Source organism: Penicillium solitum (genome assembly GCF_028829755.1).
Source record: "Penicillium solitum strain IBT 25940 chromosome Unknown utg000003l_segment0_segment0, whole genome shotgun sequence".
Classification (NCBI taxonomy): Eukaryota; Fungi; Ascomycota; class Eurotiomycetes; order Eurotiales; family Aspergillaceae; genus Penicillium; species Penicillium solitum.
The window spans coordinates 1,990,164-2,005,138 of record NW_027072123.1 but is presented as its reverse complement, the minus strand read 5'-3'; the positions used below and the strand labels follow the sequence as shown (position 1 = coordinate 2,005,138).

At 47.3% G+C, this 14,975-nt stretch overlaps 5 protein-coding genes across 5 annotated transcripts; 2 read left to right on the top strand and 3 right to left on the bottom strand.

Annotated features, from left to right (window-relative positions):
• Positions 1 to 800: 800 nt before the first annotated feature.
• On the top strand, positions 801 to 2,853 carry N7455_004662 (MFS transporter; the record flags this gene model as incomplete). Its single annotated transcript, XM_040956334.2, has 3 exons — positions 801 to 1,129; positions 1,219 to 2,125; positions 2,191 to 2,853. Exons 1-3 carry the CDS (start codon positions 879 to 881, stop codon positions 2,851 to 2,853), a joined length of 1,821 nt encoding a protein of 606 aa, XP_040813264.2. The 5' UTR covers positions 801 to 878.
• A 363-nt stretch (positions 2,854 to 3,216) lies between these two features.
• N7455_004661 (uncharacterized protein) lies at positions 3,217 to 5,422 on the bottom strand (the record flags this gene model as incomplete). Its single annotated transcript, XM_040956186.2, has 2 exons — positions 3,217 to 3,478; positions 3,575 to 5,422. 2 exons carry the CDS (start codon positions 5,420 to 5,422, stop codon positions 3,368 to 3,370), a joined length of 1,959 nt encoding a protein of 652 aa, XP_040813390.2. The 3' UTR covers positions 3,217 to 3,367.
• A 246-nt stretch (positions 5,423 to 5,668) lies between these two features.
• On the bottom strand, positions 5,669 to 7,177 carry N7455_004660 (GDP-Man:Man(1)GlcNAc(2)-PP-dolichol alpha-1,3-mannosyltransferase; the record flags this gene model as incomplete). The annotated part of the gene is made up of 2 exons (XM_040956326.2): positions 5,669 to 6,276; positions 6,334 to 7,177. 2 exons carry the CDS (start codon positions 7,175 to 7,177, stop codon positions 5,669 to 5,671), a joined length of 1,452 nt encoding a protein of 483 aa, XP_040813237.2.
• A 1,426-nt stretch (positions 7,178 to 8,603) lies between these two features.
• Positions 8,604 to 9,824, bottom strand: N7455_004659 (tryptophan synthase subunit beta; the record flags this gene model as incomplete). The annotated part of the gene is made up of 1 exon (XM_040956159.2): positions 8,604 to 9,824. One exon carries the CDS (start codon positions 9,822 to 9,824, stop codon positions 8,604 to 8,606), a length of 1,221 nt encoding a protein of 406 aa, XP_040813343.2.
• A 3,072-nt stretch (positions 9,825 to 12,896) lies between these two features.
• Positions 12,897 to 14,231, top strand: N7455_004658 (2,3-butanediol dehydrogenase; the record flags this gene model as incomplete). The annotated part of the gene is made up of 5 exons (XM_040956167.2): positions 12,897 to 12,980; positions 13,056 to 13,089; positions 13,153 to 13,404; positions 13,463 to 14,029; positions 14,086 to 14,231. 5 exons carry the CDS (start codon positions 12,897 to 12,899, stop codon positions 14,229 to 14,231), a joined length of 1,083 nt encoding a protein of 360 aa, XP_040813274.2.
• Positions 14,232 to 14,975: the final 744 nt, after the last annotated feature.

Sequence of the window (14,975 nt, the reverse complement as noted above, 5' to 3'; positions counted from 1 at the left end):
TTTCGGTTTCCTTCATGGGTTGATACTATGATCTTACTTTATTTGTACATGAGTATCCTTTTCTTTATTTTTAGATGGCCAATTTCCCTTCATTTCCACTATTTCACAATATCCATTTCAAATTGACATGATCGGACCACTCTTGAAGCTTTTCCTTCGACCAAGGTTGTCTCGTCAACTTGAGAATCTCCCATAGATGCGCCCAAATATTTAATGGGCTCTAATACCCACTTACTGTGTACCTCCGTAAGCTAGATACGTACATAGTAGTTTTGTGGTTGAATCTAATAGTTACATAACTTGACCGTCGCAATCGAACCCAGCTCCCCTATAAAAGAATTTCTGTTCTAAGAAAAAGCAGTACTTCAACTCACTAACAAATTTATAGACCTCCCTCCCTCAATACGTTGCGTTGCATTGGATGCCAATGTCATGTGATCTTATGGGGTAAAATACCTTGTATGATGGATGTATTCAATATTCACTTTTGATATCTACATACATACCTGAAGTATGTATACGTGAGTACATGTACCTCATTAAGGCACTTCCTAAATAGAATTACTAGGTATTCTGAGAGTTGACAACCTTTGGATCACATTTATTACTTTATAGCTTCAAAGCTGTACTCCAATGACGTAGAAAGCATTGAACAGCACAACATCCCGGGATCCACCCAGCCGACACCGCTCCCCGCCCTTGAAGCTCAATCACACGGACAATCGTGCTCGGCATTCCATCGTCCATGCCAGATACTTCCCATCTTTAAACGCCTTCTCGTCTCCCATTGCCCATTTACACCTACCTCTCCTATCTTACCCTTCCCCTCAGCAAAGGGTCGGTTACACCGCCTAGCACAACCGGTGCGGAGAAGCACGATGACGATCGATAAGCGCGATTTCGACGCAAATCGTGCGCTCCTCCAGGATATCGATACAGAACAAGATACAACCGACCGAAGCGCAGAGCCATCGCGAAGGCATTCATGGAGCCCCGCTAATCACGAACTTGGTCAGAGTGATGATGGGCTATTGAGCGATGTCGTTGGGGAGATTGTCGAGCGAGACAGACGGAAGATGCAGAAGGAGGTTATCCGAGTACTTAGCTTTGGCTGGGGTGTTGTTACTTGGTATGGAAAACCTTTCTCCTTGCTGTTATATCTACGAGAAGATCTTGATTGGGGCCCTGGAAGCTGACCCTTATATTCGTGTCTTGTAGCTTGGGAGCCGGCAGTATCACTGCGTTCTCTCTGTATGGCCATCTACTCCTCACCCGACTCCATTACTCGCAGCTCCAGGTCAATGCCGTTTCTATCGCTGCGGAAATCGCAATGTACCTCCCCGTCCCCTTGTTCGGCTACTTGTGTGATCGGTACAGCCCGTCGCCACTAGCCATGTTCTCGGGGCTGGTCTTTGGCGTCGGGTATCTCCTCGCTGCGTTCACGTATCAGAGCGGCCCGCCTGCTGATGCGGGTGGTTCGGGATGGCCGTTCTGGGTGATGATCGTGGCGTTTATCGCCATTGGTATGGGGACTAGCTGCATGTATCTAGCGGCTGTTGCGACATGTGCCAAGAACTTCGGCAGGGGAAAGCACAAGGGTATTATGCTTGCTGTTCCTATTGCGGCGTTCGGTCTCAGTGGTATGTGGCAAAGTCAACTCGGGACGTATCTGTTCTACGAACGTCTCGAGGATGGGAGTCACGGTGATCTCGACGTTTTCCAATACTTCGTCTTTCTGGCGCTGCTATTGCTGGGAATTGGGATCATCGGTACCTTTGCATTGCGCATCGTGGAAGACGATGATAAGTATATTGATGAGACGGTTGAAGAATTAGAACGCAGTGGACTACTGGAGGAGAGTGATTTCTTCCAGCCGCGGAATGAAATCAGACAAGCGGTTGAGTACGGCACATTCTCTGATGCATTGGATGAGGAGCAGTCAACCCTGTCCGATGAAGAGCGCGAGCAGCAAAGACTAGAGAAGGAACGCGAGGAAGAAGAGCGCCGGAAAAAGAACTGGCTGCTCAACTATGAAACCCGTGTCTTCTTACAAGATAACACCATGTGGTGGTTGGCCGCCGGCTTCTTCTTGGTCACCGGCCCCGGCGAATCGTACATCAACAACGTGAGTTTGTCTAAAGTCTTACCCTCCTCCTCCACACCATTAAGCTAACTTATTATCCAAACCAGTTGGGCACAATTATCCCAACCCTCACACCTCAATCCTATCCCACAGGCGCATCACCCCCAGCCGGATCCCCCTCAACCCACGTCACAACCATAGCCCTAACCTCGACCATCGCCCGTCTCCTAACAGGCTCACTTTCCGACTTCTTCGCACCCCCAGCAGCACACCTCTTCCCTTCAATTCCCGAAGGTTCCCGAAACACATCCCCTGCATCCTCACGCCTCACTCTCTCCCGCATGACCTTCCTCATCCCCTCAGCTTTCCTCCTCTCCATGGGCTACCTCCTCCTCGCCTCCCCCCTCCCATTAGCCCACCCAGGAATTTTCAACCTGACAACCGCACTAATCGGATTCGGGTACGGCAGCGCCTTCTCCCTCGCGCCCATCATCATCTCCGTCGTCTGGGGCGTCGAGAACTTCGCCACGAACTGGGGTATCGTTGCCATGATGCCTGCGGCTGGCGCCGCGCTCTGGGGTATTGTCTACTCCGCTGCTTATCAGAATGCTATGGATCGCGGCGACGGCGATGGCTTGTCTGATGGCCAGTGTCATGGATGGCGATGCTATGGGTTCTGGGCTGTTGGCTGCACGGTTAGTGTTTGGGTTGCTGTTTTGGCTTGGTTGGCTGCTTGGAGGGGGTGGAAGAGGAGGGGGGTTGTTGTGTAGTTGTTTATGTAGTAAGGAAAGGGTTGGTTTTGTGGTTTGTCTTTAAGATGTCTAATCTGTTTGATATCTGCGTTTTATATCGGCGTTGATAATGGGTTCTACACATGGATTTGGTTTCGCATTTGCATATAGCTAGGCAGCTTTTTATTATTTCGGCGCTTTCTAGCATCTTATATTGATGTTCAAATATAATATTTGCATGGGAAAGAAAAACAATGGCTGCATTTGTAGGTGGTGTACTACTCGGACTACCCTATACCAACTGGCACTCCGTCGATAGCAATATCCCCCATAAACCAACCGGACATCTACTTCATTTGGAGGACAATATCCAATTTGCCAGTCAGAAGGGAAGAGAGGCGGGGGGTATTAGAAGCCCAAGTAGCAATTAACCAAGAGATAATCCGACGTGCCAATTGGATGCAATATCCAGAATGCAAGAGGCATGCTCTGCAGTAGCTCAAGCTAAAAATGGCAATCATAACCAAAATTAAGCATGAAGACAAAAACAAACCTAAATATCCGTGGAACTCGGATCAAGTCCAGTGAACACTTTGTACAGCCGCCTACTAGCAGCGGGTCCAATGCGCGCGTTCGTCAAGGAGCCGTTTTTGTTCGCGGATTTCTACAGCAGTCAGCAAGAGATTCCAGTAGAAAAATAAAAAGTCAATCTAGATACTAAACAAAAGCCAGTATAGAGATTGAAATAAAAAAAACCTACCTTGATATCCTCCAACATCATAGCACCATGCATCCGCATTCCACGAGTCAAGTCCGCAACACAGGGATACTGTCCCGCAATCCCATAAGCCATAGGAGCCGTTACGCGATTGACCTCCTGAATCATCTTGATAAAAGTATCCTGCTTATCAACGCCCGTCTTCACCTGTCCGGTATCCATACAGAAAGCAGCATTGTTTGCTTCCTGTCGTTCACGACGGTATGGCACTGTCGAGATGTGCTCGGTGAAGTTCTTAATCCATTCTGCGGAATCGGCTAGCGCGGTCGTGTGGTGAATGAGACATGAATGCGTGACCTGCAATTCGAGGAGAGCGTCTTCGACAGTCTCGTCGTCGACGAGGGGCGCCGTGTCGGGTTTTTTCTTTGGTTTTCGAGCTCTGCGCGTTGTCGTTTGTTCTTGTTCTTCTGGTGCGGTTGTTTCGGCTAGTTGGCGTAGGACTTCGGCTTGGAAGGCTCTGTTGCGTGCGTTTGTGTTTTTGCGCATTAGGGCGGTTAGCCCTTCGATTAGGTAGATGGGTTTGCAGTCTGGGTAGGCGCTTTTTATTCGGAGGACGTGGATTTCTAGGGTTTCTCTTTCTTCGTCGTCTGGTGGTGGGGTTATCATGTTGATGAACTCTTGCGCTGGCAGCAAACACAGCACATGGTCTTCTTTTTGGATGAAGGATGGACAGGGTTCCCAGTGGCGTAAGGTTCTGTTGTACGTGGCGTTCATTTTGCGACGCCATTTGACTACGTTGGGAATTGCGCTTGTGAAGAATGTATGTTGGACGCCGAGTCGTTTCATGAACTCGACGGTTTGAGTGCCGACGCTGCTGTCTTCAAGAGATGTGGCCATGTCGACGATCATCTCTGGTGTAGAGTCCTTTTTGTTCACTTTTAGCTTGTTGACGCTCGCGATATCGGCTGCCCGTTGTTTCTCTTTTGCTTTCTCCTCTTTGAGCTTTAGCTTCCGCTCTTTCTCGAGCTCGCGGTCTCGTTCTCGCTGTAGCTTTGTCTCTTCGCGTGCTTTGGCCTTTGCTTCCTTTTCAGCTGTAGTAACTTTGCTTGTCTTCTTTGCTGTTTTCCGGGGTGCTACTGGTTCGTCAAGGTCATCTTCGGAGAGGATCTCCACAGCCGTAGATTTCAAGCTGGTGTCTTTCTGTTTTCGAGCACCAGACTTTGCTTTAGGGCCTGAAGTCTGTTCATCGCCAAGGCGAGATAATAGGCGAGCAGTTGACTCGGAGAAGATAGGATTCGAGGCAGTCGGTTTTTTCAGTAGGTCAGAAAACTCTGGCAGAGCAAACGGATCGCTGAATTCATCAATATCACTACGCCCTCGGAAACTCGAGGGCGGAGGCTTCATGGGGTCTGACAATACGTCATCGTCAGCAAGCGCAAGAATATCCCGGGTTGAAAGATTCGTCTTCCGCGATGGTTGCTTTGGCAAAGGAACGGGGGCCGAAGAGGTAAAGACAATTGGATCCGACTCTTCAACACGCGACTGGGATGGTTTGTTCTGCGCGGCGGGGTTTACTGGCGGCAGGTCAAAATCATCATCGGAGATTGAGAACCAAGGCTCCGCGGCAGAAGCTGGAGCTCGAGGTTCATTTGGCGTGATGCTTTGTCGCGGAGAAGAGGTGTCTTGATCGCTCACTCGCCGTTTCTTGGTGGGCTTGTCGAAGACATCTTCGTAGTCGAACAGGGATGTATTGAACGGGTCTGACGAAATCGGATTGAGCTGGTGGGATGGACGTCGCGACGGAAGCTCGGCTGGCTGTCGCGGTTTTGGTGGCTGGGGCTTTGCTGGAGTAGGGGGATCGGAGGATAGGAGGTTTATTACTTCGGGCATGTTGAGAGACCCCAATGCCACTAGGGCCGGCAATTAAGGATAATGATCAATTGATGGAGGGACGCGACGTCACCGCGAACAAAACACGAGGTCATGTGACTGATATGTGAGAGTGGTTATGTGAAGTTGGGGGTGAACAATGTTAGGTACGGGAGATGGGCGAACTGGTTTAATTTGAGAAAAGGTTTAATTTGAGAAAAAGTAGATTAATATAAAGTACACGGATTTAAATGCATGAACTATGGATTATATCGCTCGAAGTAAAATCGCAGCCATCACTGCGAGAACAGCCCCAACCAATGCGAGAATGGCAAACACCTGCTGCCACCCATTGAATGGTCTTCTTTCAGATTTGAGCATGGTGGAGATCTCTTCTTCTAGCCTATCACCCATAGCAGTGAGCGAGAATTCCTGCTGCGCCCTGTTCTTGCCAGCAAGAGCCATGCGCTGAAGATCCTCCCGACTCAGTCCGTAAAGTGCCTTGTCCATCACAGCAGTCCACTCTTCATCTGCGTGAGCGTCGCGGAGCCAGCCCGTTTCACCCTCGACAATCGTCTCCAATGGACCGCCAGTATTAGATGCTAGTACTGGGAGGCCAACACGCATTGCTTCAACGGGTACAATTCCAAAGTGTTCGTTGATCGGTGTATAGAGAAGGAGCTTAGATTGCGCCAACAGGGTATCTTTGAATGCAGTGGGAACAGAAAGAAGGAAGAGGACATCAATGTTGTCGGGGATTGAAAGCGCAGATACGACTGTCTTGGAGGTTGCGGTCTTCAACCCGAGACTGGTCGCGAGCTCATCCAGCTCTTGGTGGTAGTGAACATTCTCGTGGACACGATTATCGTAACCGCCTGCAAAATACCACGTTAGAATTCATACAAATCAAAAATCCATGCAGAAGTTCTTACCAGCAATCACCAGCCGCGTCCCTTTCCTCTTCTCCGCTCCGAGTCCATTATAAGCGCGAATCGCCAATGCCATATCCTTCTTGCGCTCGAAGCGATTGATGCTGAGCAAGATCTTCTTCCCACCCCAGAGGGGGTCTTCCTCCACTTTCTCAGGCACTGACACCGGGGAGTCCATATCGACACATGGATAAACCACCTCCACGTCACCCAACTTATCCGAGCCAAAGACGTCACGCACGACCCCACGGGAGAAGCTAGAGTTCGCAACAACCCGATCCGACGCGCTCATCGCCCATCCTTCAAACCAATCAAACGGAAACCGGTACAGGACCTTCGCTAAGCGAAGAAGCGAGCCACCCTCATCTCGGCGCGCGAGCAATTGATCTGGGAAATGACAATAGAAGAGAATGCGTTGGCGTCGGGACTGGCGCGGGCGGCCAAAAGACTTCAAAAATGGCACGCAAGCTGGCAACTGGTCCACAATGAAGATATCATCGCCGTCCTCCTCATCGTTGGTGGTTGTGGTAGTTGTCTCCGGTGTCCCCCTTGTCCCAAGCTCGCTGAGTAGTGACACGGTAAGATGTAGCTGGCGCAGCGCAGCCATGAGGATGTGAAGTCGGCCGCAGATATGGGCAGGGAAGATGGTATTTCCGCGCACGCGGACGTCCAGCGTGCCATCGCGCGCTTCGTCGAAGCAGTGCGCCTTATCGCGGTGGGAGGTGTAAATCGTTACGCGGTGGCCTCGGTTCTGAAGAGCTAGGGCGACGTCGATTATTAGCCGCTCGGCTCCTCCGATACCCAGATCCGGGTGGATTATTGTCACATTAGACCGTTGGAGGCCCATGATGAATTGTTTTTGGAACTTGGAGATCGGAGCTGTTGCGACAAGCTTAAAGACACGTGGGGTATACGCGTCATGTGATGCAAATATGCTACGACTTCGATGGCACTATTAGAGATAAGTTATTTATTAAGAATTATGGATTTGGGAAGCAAAGATTGAATTTAAAAGTGTAGAAATTTACTATGATCAGTGTTAAAATTATTCTTCATGGCTATATCTCTCATTCTACCTAGTTACATACATATATGTACATGTACTTCGTACCTATGTTGTACGGTAATTCAGTCGAGATAGACCGCTGCGCTTTCCTTGGCCAATTGCATGGGGCCTTGCTCAGCCTCAACAGAAATCATTTCCCAAGGTGTATGATTTCACTTCTTTATCTCACTCCTAACAGATGAAACTGCAGAATCCGAACCATGTCAGGCTTGGAAGCTCTGGGGATTGCTGCTAGCATCATTCAGGTTGCTGACCTTGGTACCAAATTGTCGGTCAAGCTATTTTCTTTCTATCGGGAGCTTAAAGGTGCCAATGAATCCATCCAAAATCTATCTAGCGATGTCGCAATTACCTCCGCCACTCTACGCGAGCTAGGAGAGAGCTTGAAGAACTGGCTGGTAACATATACCTATAGATAGCCTTAAGCGCTTCTAAAGTAAAGGTAATATCTCTTTAGAGAGATAATTGGAATAAGAGATATTAGTTATCTAATCTATAAAACAGAGGCTGTTTGAAAAAGAGTACGGAAATAAGAGAATTGAAGCCAATAGAAGGCTTTAAAATAAAGGAATTGATAGGTCTTAAAAGCTATAAAAATAAAGGGTATATCGAATACTAAGTCTAAATACATAGTAGAAACCAGATATTATATACGAAGTTAGGTAATTTGGAGTACTCGGTTTACCATACAAAAGTATATATTATAGTTAGTCATCGTTACCGCACAGATTGTTGAAATTGCGGGTTTTGTCATTTTAGTTAGAGTTCTTCATATAACTAGTTATGCCATCTTACCCATAACTACATTGCAATACAGACAGATTTCTATCAAGATACGCTAACCACATTTAACATCCCAGTTCTTCAGCTCATACTTTGTCTGCGTGGTTCTTTACCATGGCTGGATTCCACAAATTCTATAACTGAGATGAAGCCGAAGGTTGCATTATCTATCAAACCAAGTTTTAATCCTAGGACCTATCCGCACAATAGGAAAAATGTCGAGGGAAACAAGCAGACATTCACGTCGATAATTCGTTCGTTGTATACAGTACTAGTGAACCACAGGAGAGAAGTGTTACGGATATGCTAGTCACCAATCAATTGTGCAGACCGCAACTACTAATGGGCCACAGTAGTGACGGTATCTGAATCCTAATCTATGGCCAATAACAACTACCAGACGAGTAGTAAGGGTTGTAGCCTGCTATTGACCCGTACCATAGTTCTCAAGCACAAAGTCAACATCTTTGTCACCACGCCCCGAAAGATTGACCAGTATCCGTTCTGATGAAGGGCGCTGCGATGCCAATCGGATCGCGAACGCCACCGCATGCGCGCTTTCCAAAGCCGGGATTATTCCCTCGACTTTTGCCATTCGGAAAAAGGCACCGATTACCTCCTCATCAGAAATCGCTGCGACGGAAAGCCGACCAGTTTCATGAAGCATCGCAATCTCCGGCCCGATGCCCGGGTAGACGAGCCCCGATGCCACGGACGAGACGTTTGCAGTCGTACCGTCAGCTTGCTGCAGCACAATCGATCGAGCACCATGCAACGTCCCCGGTCTGCCGTAGGACAACGTCGCCGCGTGTTGGCCCAGTTCATCGGATTTGCCCAGCGGCTCTACTGCGTGCAAAATAACACCTGGGTCGTCAAGAAAGCCTGAATATATACCCATTGCATTGGAGCCACCAGCAACGCAGGCAACAACATGCTCGGGCAAGCTACCATTCGTGATGAAAAGAAATTGTTCGCGGGCCTCTTGGCCAATGATACCCTGGAAGTCCCGAACAATCAGGGGGAAGGGGTGTGGGCCAATAGCAGATCCGATAGCATAGAGAGCATACTCATGCTGCTCTACGTACGCGTTGAAAGCCGAGTCGCTAGCCTCCTTCAGGGCAGACTGGCCAGTGGTCGCTGGCACTACGCGTGCACCGAGCAACTGCATGCGCCCAACGTTCGATCTCTGTTTACTGATATCGATCTCGCCCATGTGGATCTCGCATTCAAGACCAAAATAAGCAGCTGCAGTTGCGAGTGCGACGCCATGTTGGCCAGCGCCGGTCTCGGCAATCAGCTTCGTCTTGCCCAATTTCTTGGCGAGAAGTGCGAAGCCAACACAATGGTTGATTTTGTGCGCACCTGTGTGATTTAGGTCTTCTCGTTTGATGAAGATCTGAGCGCCTCCGACCTCCTTCGAGAGATTTTCGAGATAATGGATCGGTGTTGGCCGCCCTTGAAGCCCGGTGCGCACCTTCTTGAGATCGCGCTGGAATTCTGGGGATTGACACAGTTCCTGGTAAGTGGTGGCCAATTCTTCTAGGGCTGGCCGAACCCCAGGTGGATAGTGATTGCCACCAAACTGGCCGAAATAACCTTCGGAATCAGGGTAGCTTTGGGAATGGGAATCCTTGACGCTCGACATTGTAACTAGTCCTCTGGGAAGAAGAGCAGCGATGATGATTATTACGGTTGGTCGCTATCGAGACAGATCACTAACTCAGCATCTAACTGAGCCTGATGACCATCGCGACAAAGAAACTGGACCTAGGGGAACGACACGTGTTCTGGACAAGACGATTAGGGGATGGCCCAATCAACATGCGAGCCCTGAGAGGAGGTGTGTCGGTCGTGACTCGCGCGACGCTAGAGCGGCGCTTATGATACCACCCCGATTTTTTTTTTTTTTTTTTTTTTTTTTTTGTTTTCTCTGCTCCTGTACTAGGCTCTTGGGAAATGAGCACTGAACAAAAAGCCCAGTCTCAGAGCTAAACGAAACCAACAAAGGAGCTGCAGAGTGAACATGTGGTCGACAAGCCCGCTTAAATTGTCCGATCGCGGTGGGGCTGGGAAGCCGAGCCTCAATCAGTCTAGGGCTTATGCTTTATGACAGAAATCGACGTGTACGACAATGTATGTCAAATTGACATATGTAAAAATCTCTAACTAAATTTGACAAAGTCCGCTATTTTCTAATCTATATAGACATCGCTGATTAAGCAATGTATGTACTTTTGTATGGTACCGTTATGATAACCGTCCATTGATTTTCCGAGCTGTATTGACACGGTAATTTCTACCATGCATCATGCATAGTACTCGACATTCTTGGCAATATTTCTCTTAGTGCCGGAACTGGGCCGCATTACGTGGGGCTTTACCCGCCCTTGAAGCCCAGTCCCACATCATTCTGCCTTCAAGTAAGAGAATTTCGGGTTATGTATAGTAGAAAGAGTCCGGATATTTAACGCACTGAACTCCTTTACAAAATGTATGTAATTTTCTTCGGCTCCCAAATAGATACTGTAATTATGCCTGTGTACCTTTGTCAAGCACTGAACGAGACTCAAGAGCCACTACCCACAGCAAAATTAGATATTTAGGTGATTATCAGGCCAATTTACCAAATATTGTAAAATGAAATATGCAAAGCTGTAGCAATAGCCAAGGGAATCATTACTCGAGAGTGACTGTGGGAGAGAGAGAGATGTCTTGCCCAATTCCACCTTTGGTATAGCAAGCTGGCCTCCCTTACACACCAGATCCATTCAGCCATCCAGGATGAAAGAACGGGAAACAGGGAGCTTCCAGTAGGGAAGCCACGGCGTATTATTTGTTACATTGTACCCTTCAAATGAGAAATGATCAGTCGCTCGGAGCAGACCCAGTCTGTAAGTACAGCGAAATTTCGGATCAATTGTGTGGTAAGGGGTCCGAGATATAGATAAGTTCCCTCTACATACGTATAGGGAGTCAACACAAATGGTCAATATGATTAGGTAGCCACAAATGATGTCGTTATTGTAGTAGATCAAGGTTATGCAAAGCAAAAGCATGTTAGGTTGTGCAGGTATCTCCACAGGGGGTAGCCAACGCCGAGCTTAGTTGGAGGTATAAAGTGTGACATGATCAATTAGAGGGTCTTGACTGAAGCTTTGGAGGACTGGATCTGTTATAAAGGGACTGGAAAGCAAATTAGGAAAATATCCAATGAAGCGTTATAGTAGACAGAACACATACGTGAATCCTCTAGCGATTATACCTGGAAATCTGTTGATTACAGTTCCACCTTCTCCGTTAATCTGTTTAATGTAGGTATTGACCTGCTCAGTGATGACCGAGTCTTGAAAGGTTACATGTCTTAGTGGGGATCGTAAGAGGCGAAGGAAGTTACGTTACAATATAATTCGTAGACATTTTGTCTTTTGTCAGGTATGTGTAGATAGCGTGGACTTTTGGCTGAATGGAAGAATTAAGGCTCAGAGGTTGCAGATTATTTCCCGACGGTAATCAGACTGCGTATCTTACTAAACTTCACTCAGGCTGGAACCGGGAAATCAGAACGATGTTATCGCAGAGGGAACCTTGCTATGGGTGCGAGACTATATGTGACCAATGAAACCTACAAAACTTTAAACAAATCCAGCTTTTTCTTGGTACTCACCGCGGCGTCGATATATATGATTCTGTGGCGAGGTTTTATACAGACACATTGTATCTGACAATACGCTAGAGCAAAAACTCAATAATCAGGAAACTGAGTTGCGCATATTTTGACTCCGTAGTTGCAGTTGACGTCACGGAAACTTGTATGATGATTTTGCCGTCTCGTTAAAGACTAACTAGCGACCATAATGGACTGTACAGTAAAGCAGGTTCTTAATCCGGTGCCCGGGCTACACTAGATGCTTAAATGAAACGGAAGTCTGAGCATCGGCGAAGCGAAATGGAGGAGGGTTGGTGGACTTGCTCTTTGGTTCTCTTCTCACATTCAGTTCATTAAAGTAATGTTGTAGTCATATCGACATTTTCCAAGCTTAGAAAATACCGCTCCTGACATAAATGTCCTAATACTATCCGAAAACGGCTTTATATAAGAACAACGTAGGAATATAGTCCGTGTTGAAACTGGTGTCACCACTTACACTATATGATTACTTCTCCAACCGTAATTGCCAAGATCCACCAGTCAGTGTATATTATTAAAGGGTATGTATTTCTTCGTCTATACATATGTAGTAACCAGATCATTCATCTCAGTCCTCGGGTTACTGTTTTTAGGCGTTCCGTAATAAATGACTGACGTCATAATCAGTGCTGGAATCGTGACTCTGGGGTTGTTTTCAAGGTTAGTGTGGTCAATCATGTTCGAAGGAACCCATCATTCCTGTTATTGTCATTCTGCCAAGGCGGCTCTCCAGTCCATGGTCTCATTCTGTAAGATATGTAATGCTTTTTGTGAGTGGAGGATATCTAAGCACATACGTTCTAAAATTAACATCTCCAATTACTTGTCTTTCCTAATAAGCATTGCCGAGATCCCGTCATCGTCGATGTTTGCCATCGGCGGTTTGTTACCTATGTAGTATATATCTAGAAGGGCATGGCTCAGAACACGCCATGTTTGAAGTTCGTATAGACATTGCTTGAACCCAAACCATTTTGTCACTACAGATTTATATGAAGTGTTTCATGTTACGCCAAGAGCAAGGCTACGATGTTGGCAGCCCAATTCTACGGACGCAATGATATTCGCCTCGACAAGGTCGAAGAGCCGCCATGTAGTAAAGGGCAAATCAAGGTATTGATTGGGCCTTATCGCATATTGATATCTCTAAATCCATCCTATGAAACTTGCTGATTGTGTATTCTGCAGATGAGGCCAGCCTATGTCGGAATTTGTGGTAGTGGTAAGCACGCATTCCCCAGACCGTGAAGCATCTCGGCTGTCTATTAATATCTATTAATATAAGAAGACCTCCACGAGTTCACAGCTGGTCCTGTTCTTATCCCGAAAACCCCACATCCTATCACAGGTTCCAAATACCCCGTTACTATGGGTCATGAATTCAGCGGCATTGTTGTCGAAGTTGGCGACGATATACAACACATCTCCGCGGGCCAGCGAGTAGTCGTCCGACCGACTATTTTTGACAAAACCTGTTCTTCCTGCACAGGTGGGAACCGACATTGCTGCGATAATATTGGGTTCATCGGTCTAAGTGGTAAGTGTGTCGTATTTTTGATCACGGGCGAGGGCAAATCTAATTTGGGTAATTAAAGGCTATGGTGGTGGTTTGGCCGAGTATATCGTCGCCCCTGCTGAACACTTTTACCCTATTCCAGACAATGTCTCCTTGCAGTCAGCGGCCTTGGTAGAGCCACTCGCAGTGGCTTGGCATGGGGTCAACATATCCCCTTTCAAATCTGGTAACAGCGTTCTAGTCGTGGGCGGAGGTCCTATTGGAATTGGTATCGTACAAGTCCTTAAGGTGCATGGCGCCAAAGAAATCATGGTGGTCGAGCCTATGGAAAGTCGCAGACGACTAAGTAAAGACTTCGGCGCAACGCATTTGCTAGATCCCCACAACGTGAATGTTCCTGAGACGGTGCTTCGACTGACCGATAACATTGGTGTCGACGTTCTCTTCGACACCGCCGGTGTGGAGGTAGCACTAAATGGGGCAATACCAGCATGTCGCACCCACGGAACAATAGTCAACGTTGCGGTCTGGGAGAAAAGACCCGCCATCCGCGTGAATGATTTGATGTATAAGGAAGTGAAGTATATGGGGGCGGCCCTCTATGATAATGCATCCTTTGAAGATGTGATCAAAGCAATAAGCTATGGTAAGTCCTATTTCTCGGTCAACAGACATTGTTTTGAGACACTAATAGATCTTCAGGCCAATTGAACCCCGATAAGATGGTCACTTCGAAGATAATGCTGAGCGAGGTGGTGGAAAAGGGATTCCAATCTTTGCTTAAGAACCGGGACGAGCATTGTAAGATCTTGGTGGATATGCGAGTCTCAAGAGATGCGGAGCGATAAGATGCTTAATAGAACTGCCTTGATATAAAGCTCGTCTAACCTGATCTGTGCACATAGAAGCCGTTCAGTGGGTATAATATGCACTTATTAAAGATGTATCATGGTAATGGGCCTATTAGATTTCATAGTCTCCAGATCTTAGCCTCTACAACCACTCAATGCATATCTCACATTACACCATGCACTTTGACGTAGTCCTCCCTTGACAGGCCCACTTTCTCCGATCGCTCGGAAAGGAGTGAAGTTGACGAGGCTTCTATTCTCTTTGGATCTGGAGGTGAAATTAAGGTCCATTGTCGTCGTATATGGATAACATTGATAAAAAGGACCAAACCCCAAATCCGAGACTGGGACGCTTGCCACTTGGCGATTACCCAGCAGCCGCTAAGATGCTACAGTATAGTAGCCACATAAAATTCCTGGATAGCGTTACCTCCACGGAGTATGTTTATGGTAGAGCGTGCGGTACTATGTTTGAAATTTGACTTAAATCACCTTTGGACAATGATTGAGATATTGGCTGGTAAATGCTTCACGACTTTTAGAACGTATTCTAGATCATTCAGATTTGGCGCGAGGTCGATCAAGCTGTGCCAACTCGCATCATTCAATTAGTATGCTAGTTTATGACAAAACGAAGGCTGATTGGTACATGAGTTCAGGCCTGTACCTTGAATCATCCTGTCATCCTGTCATCCTGTCATCCTGTCATCCTGTCCCTTTGTAATCCGGGTACAGGTTGCG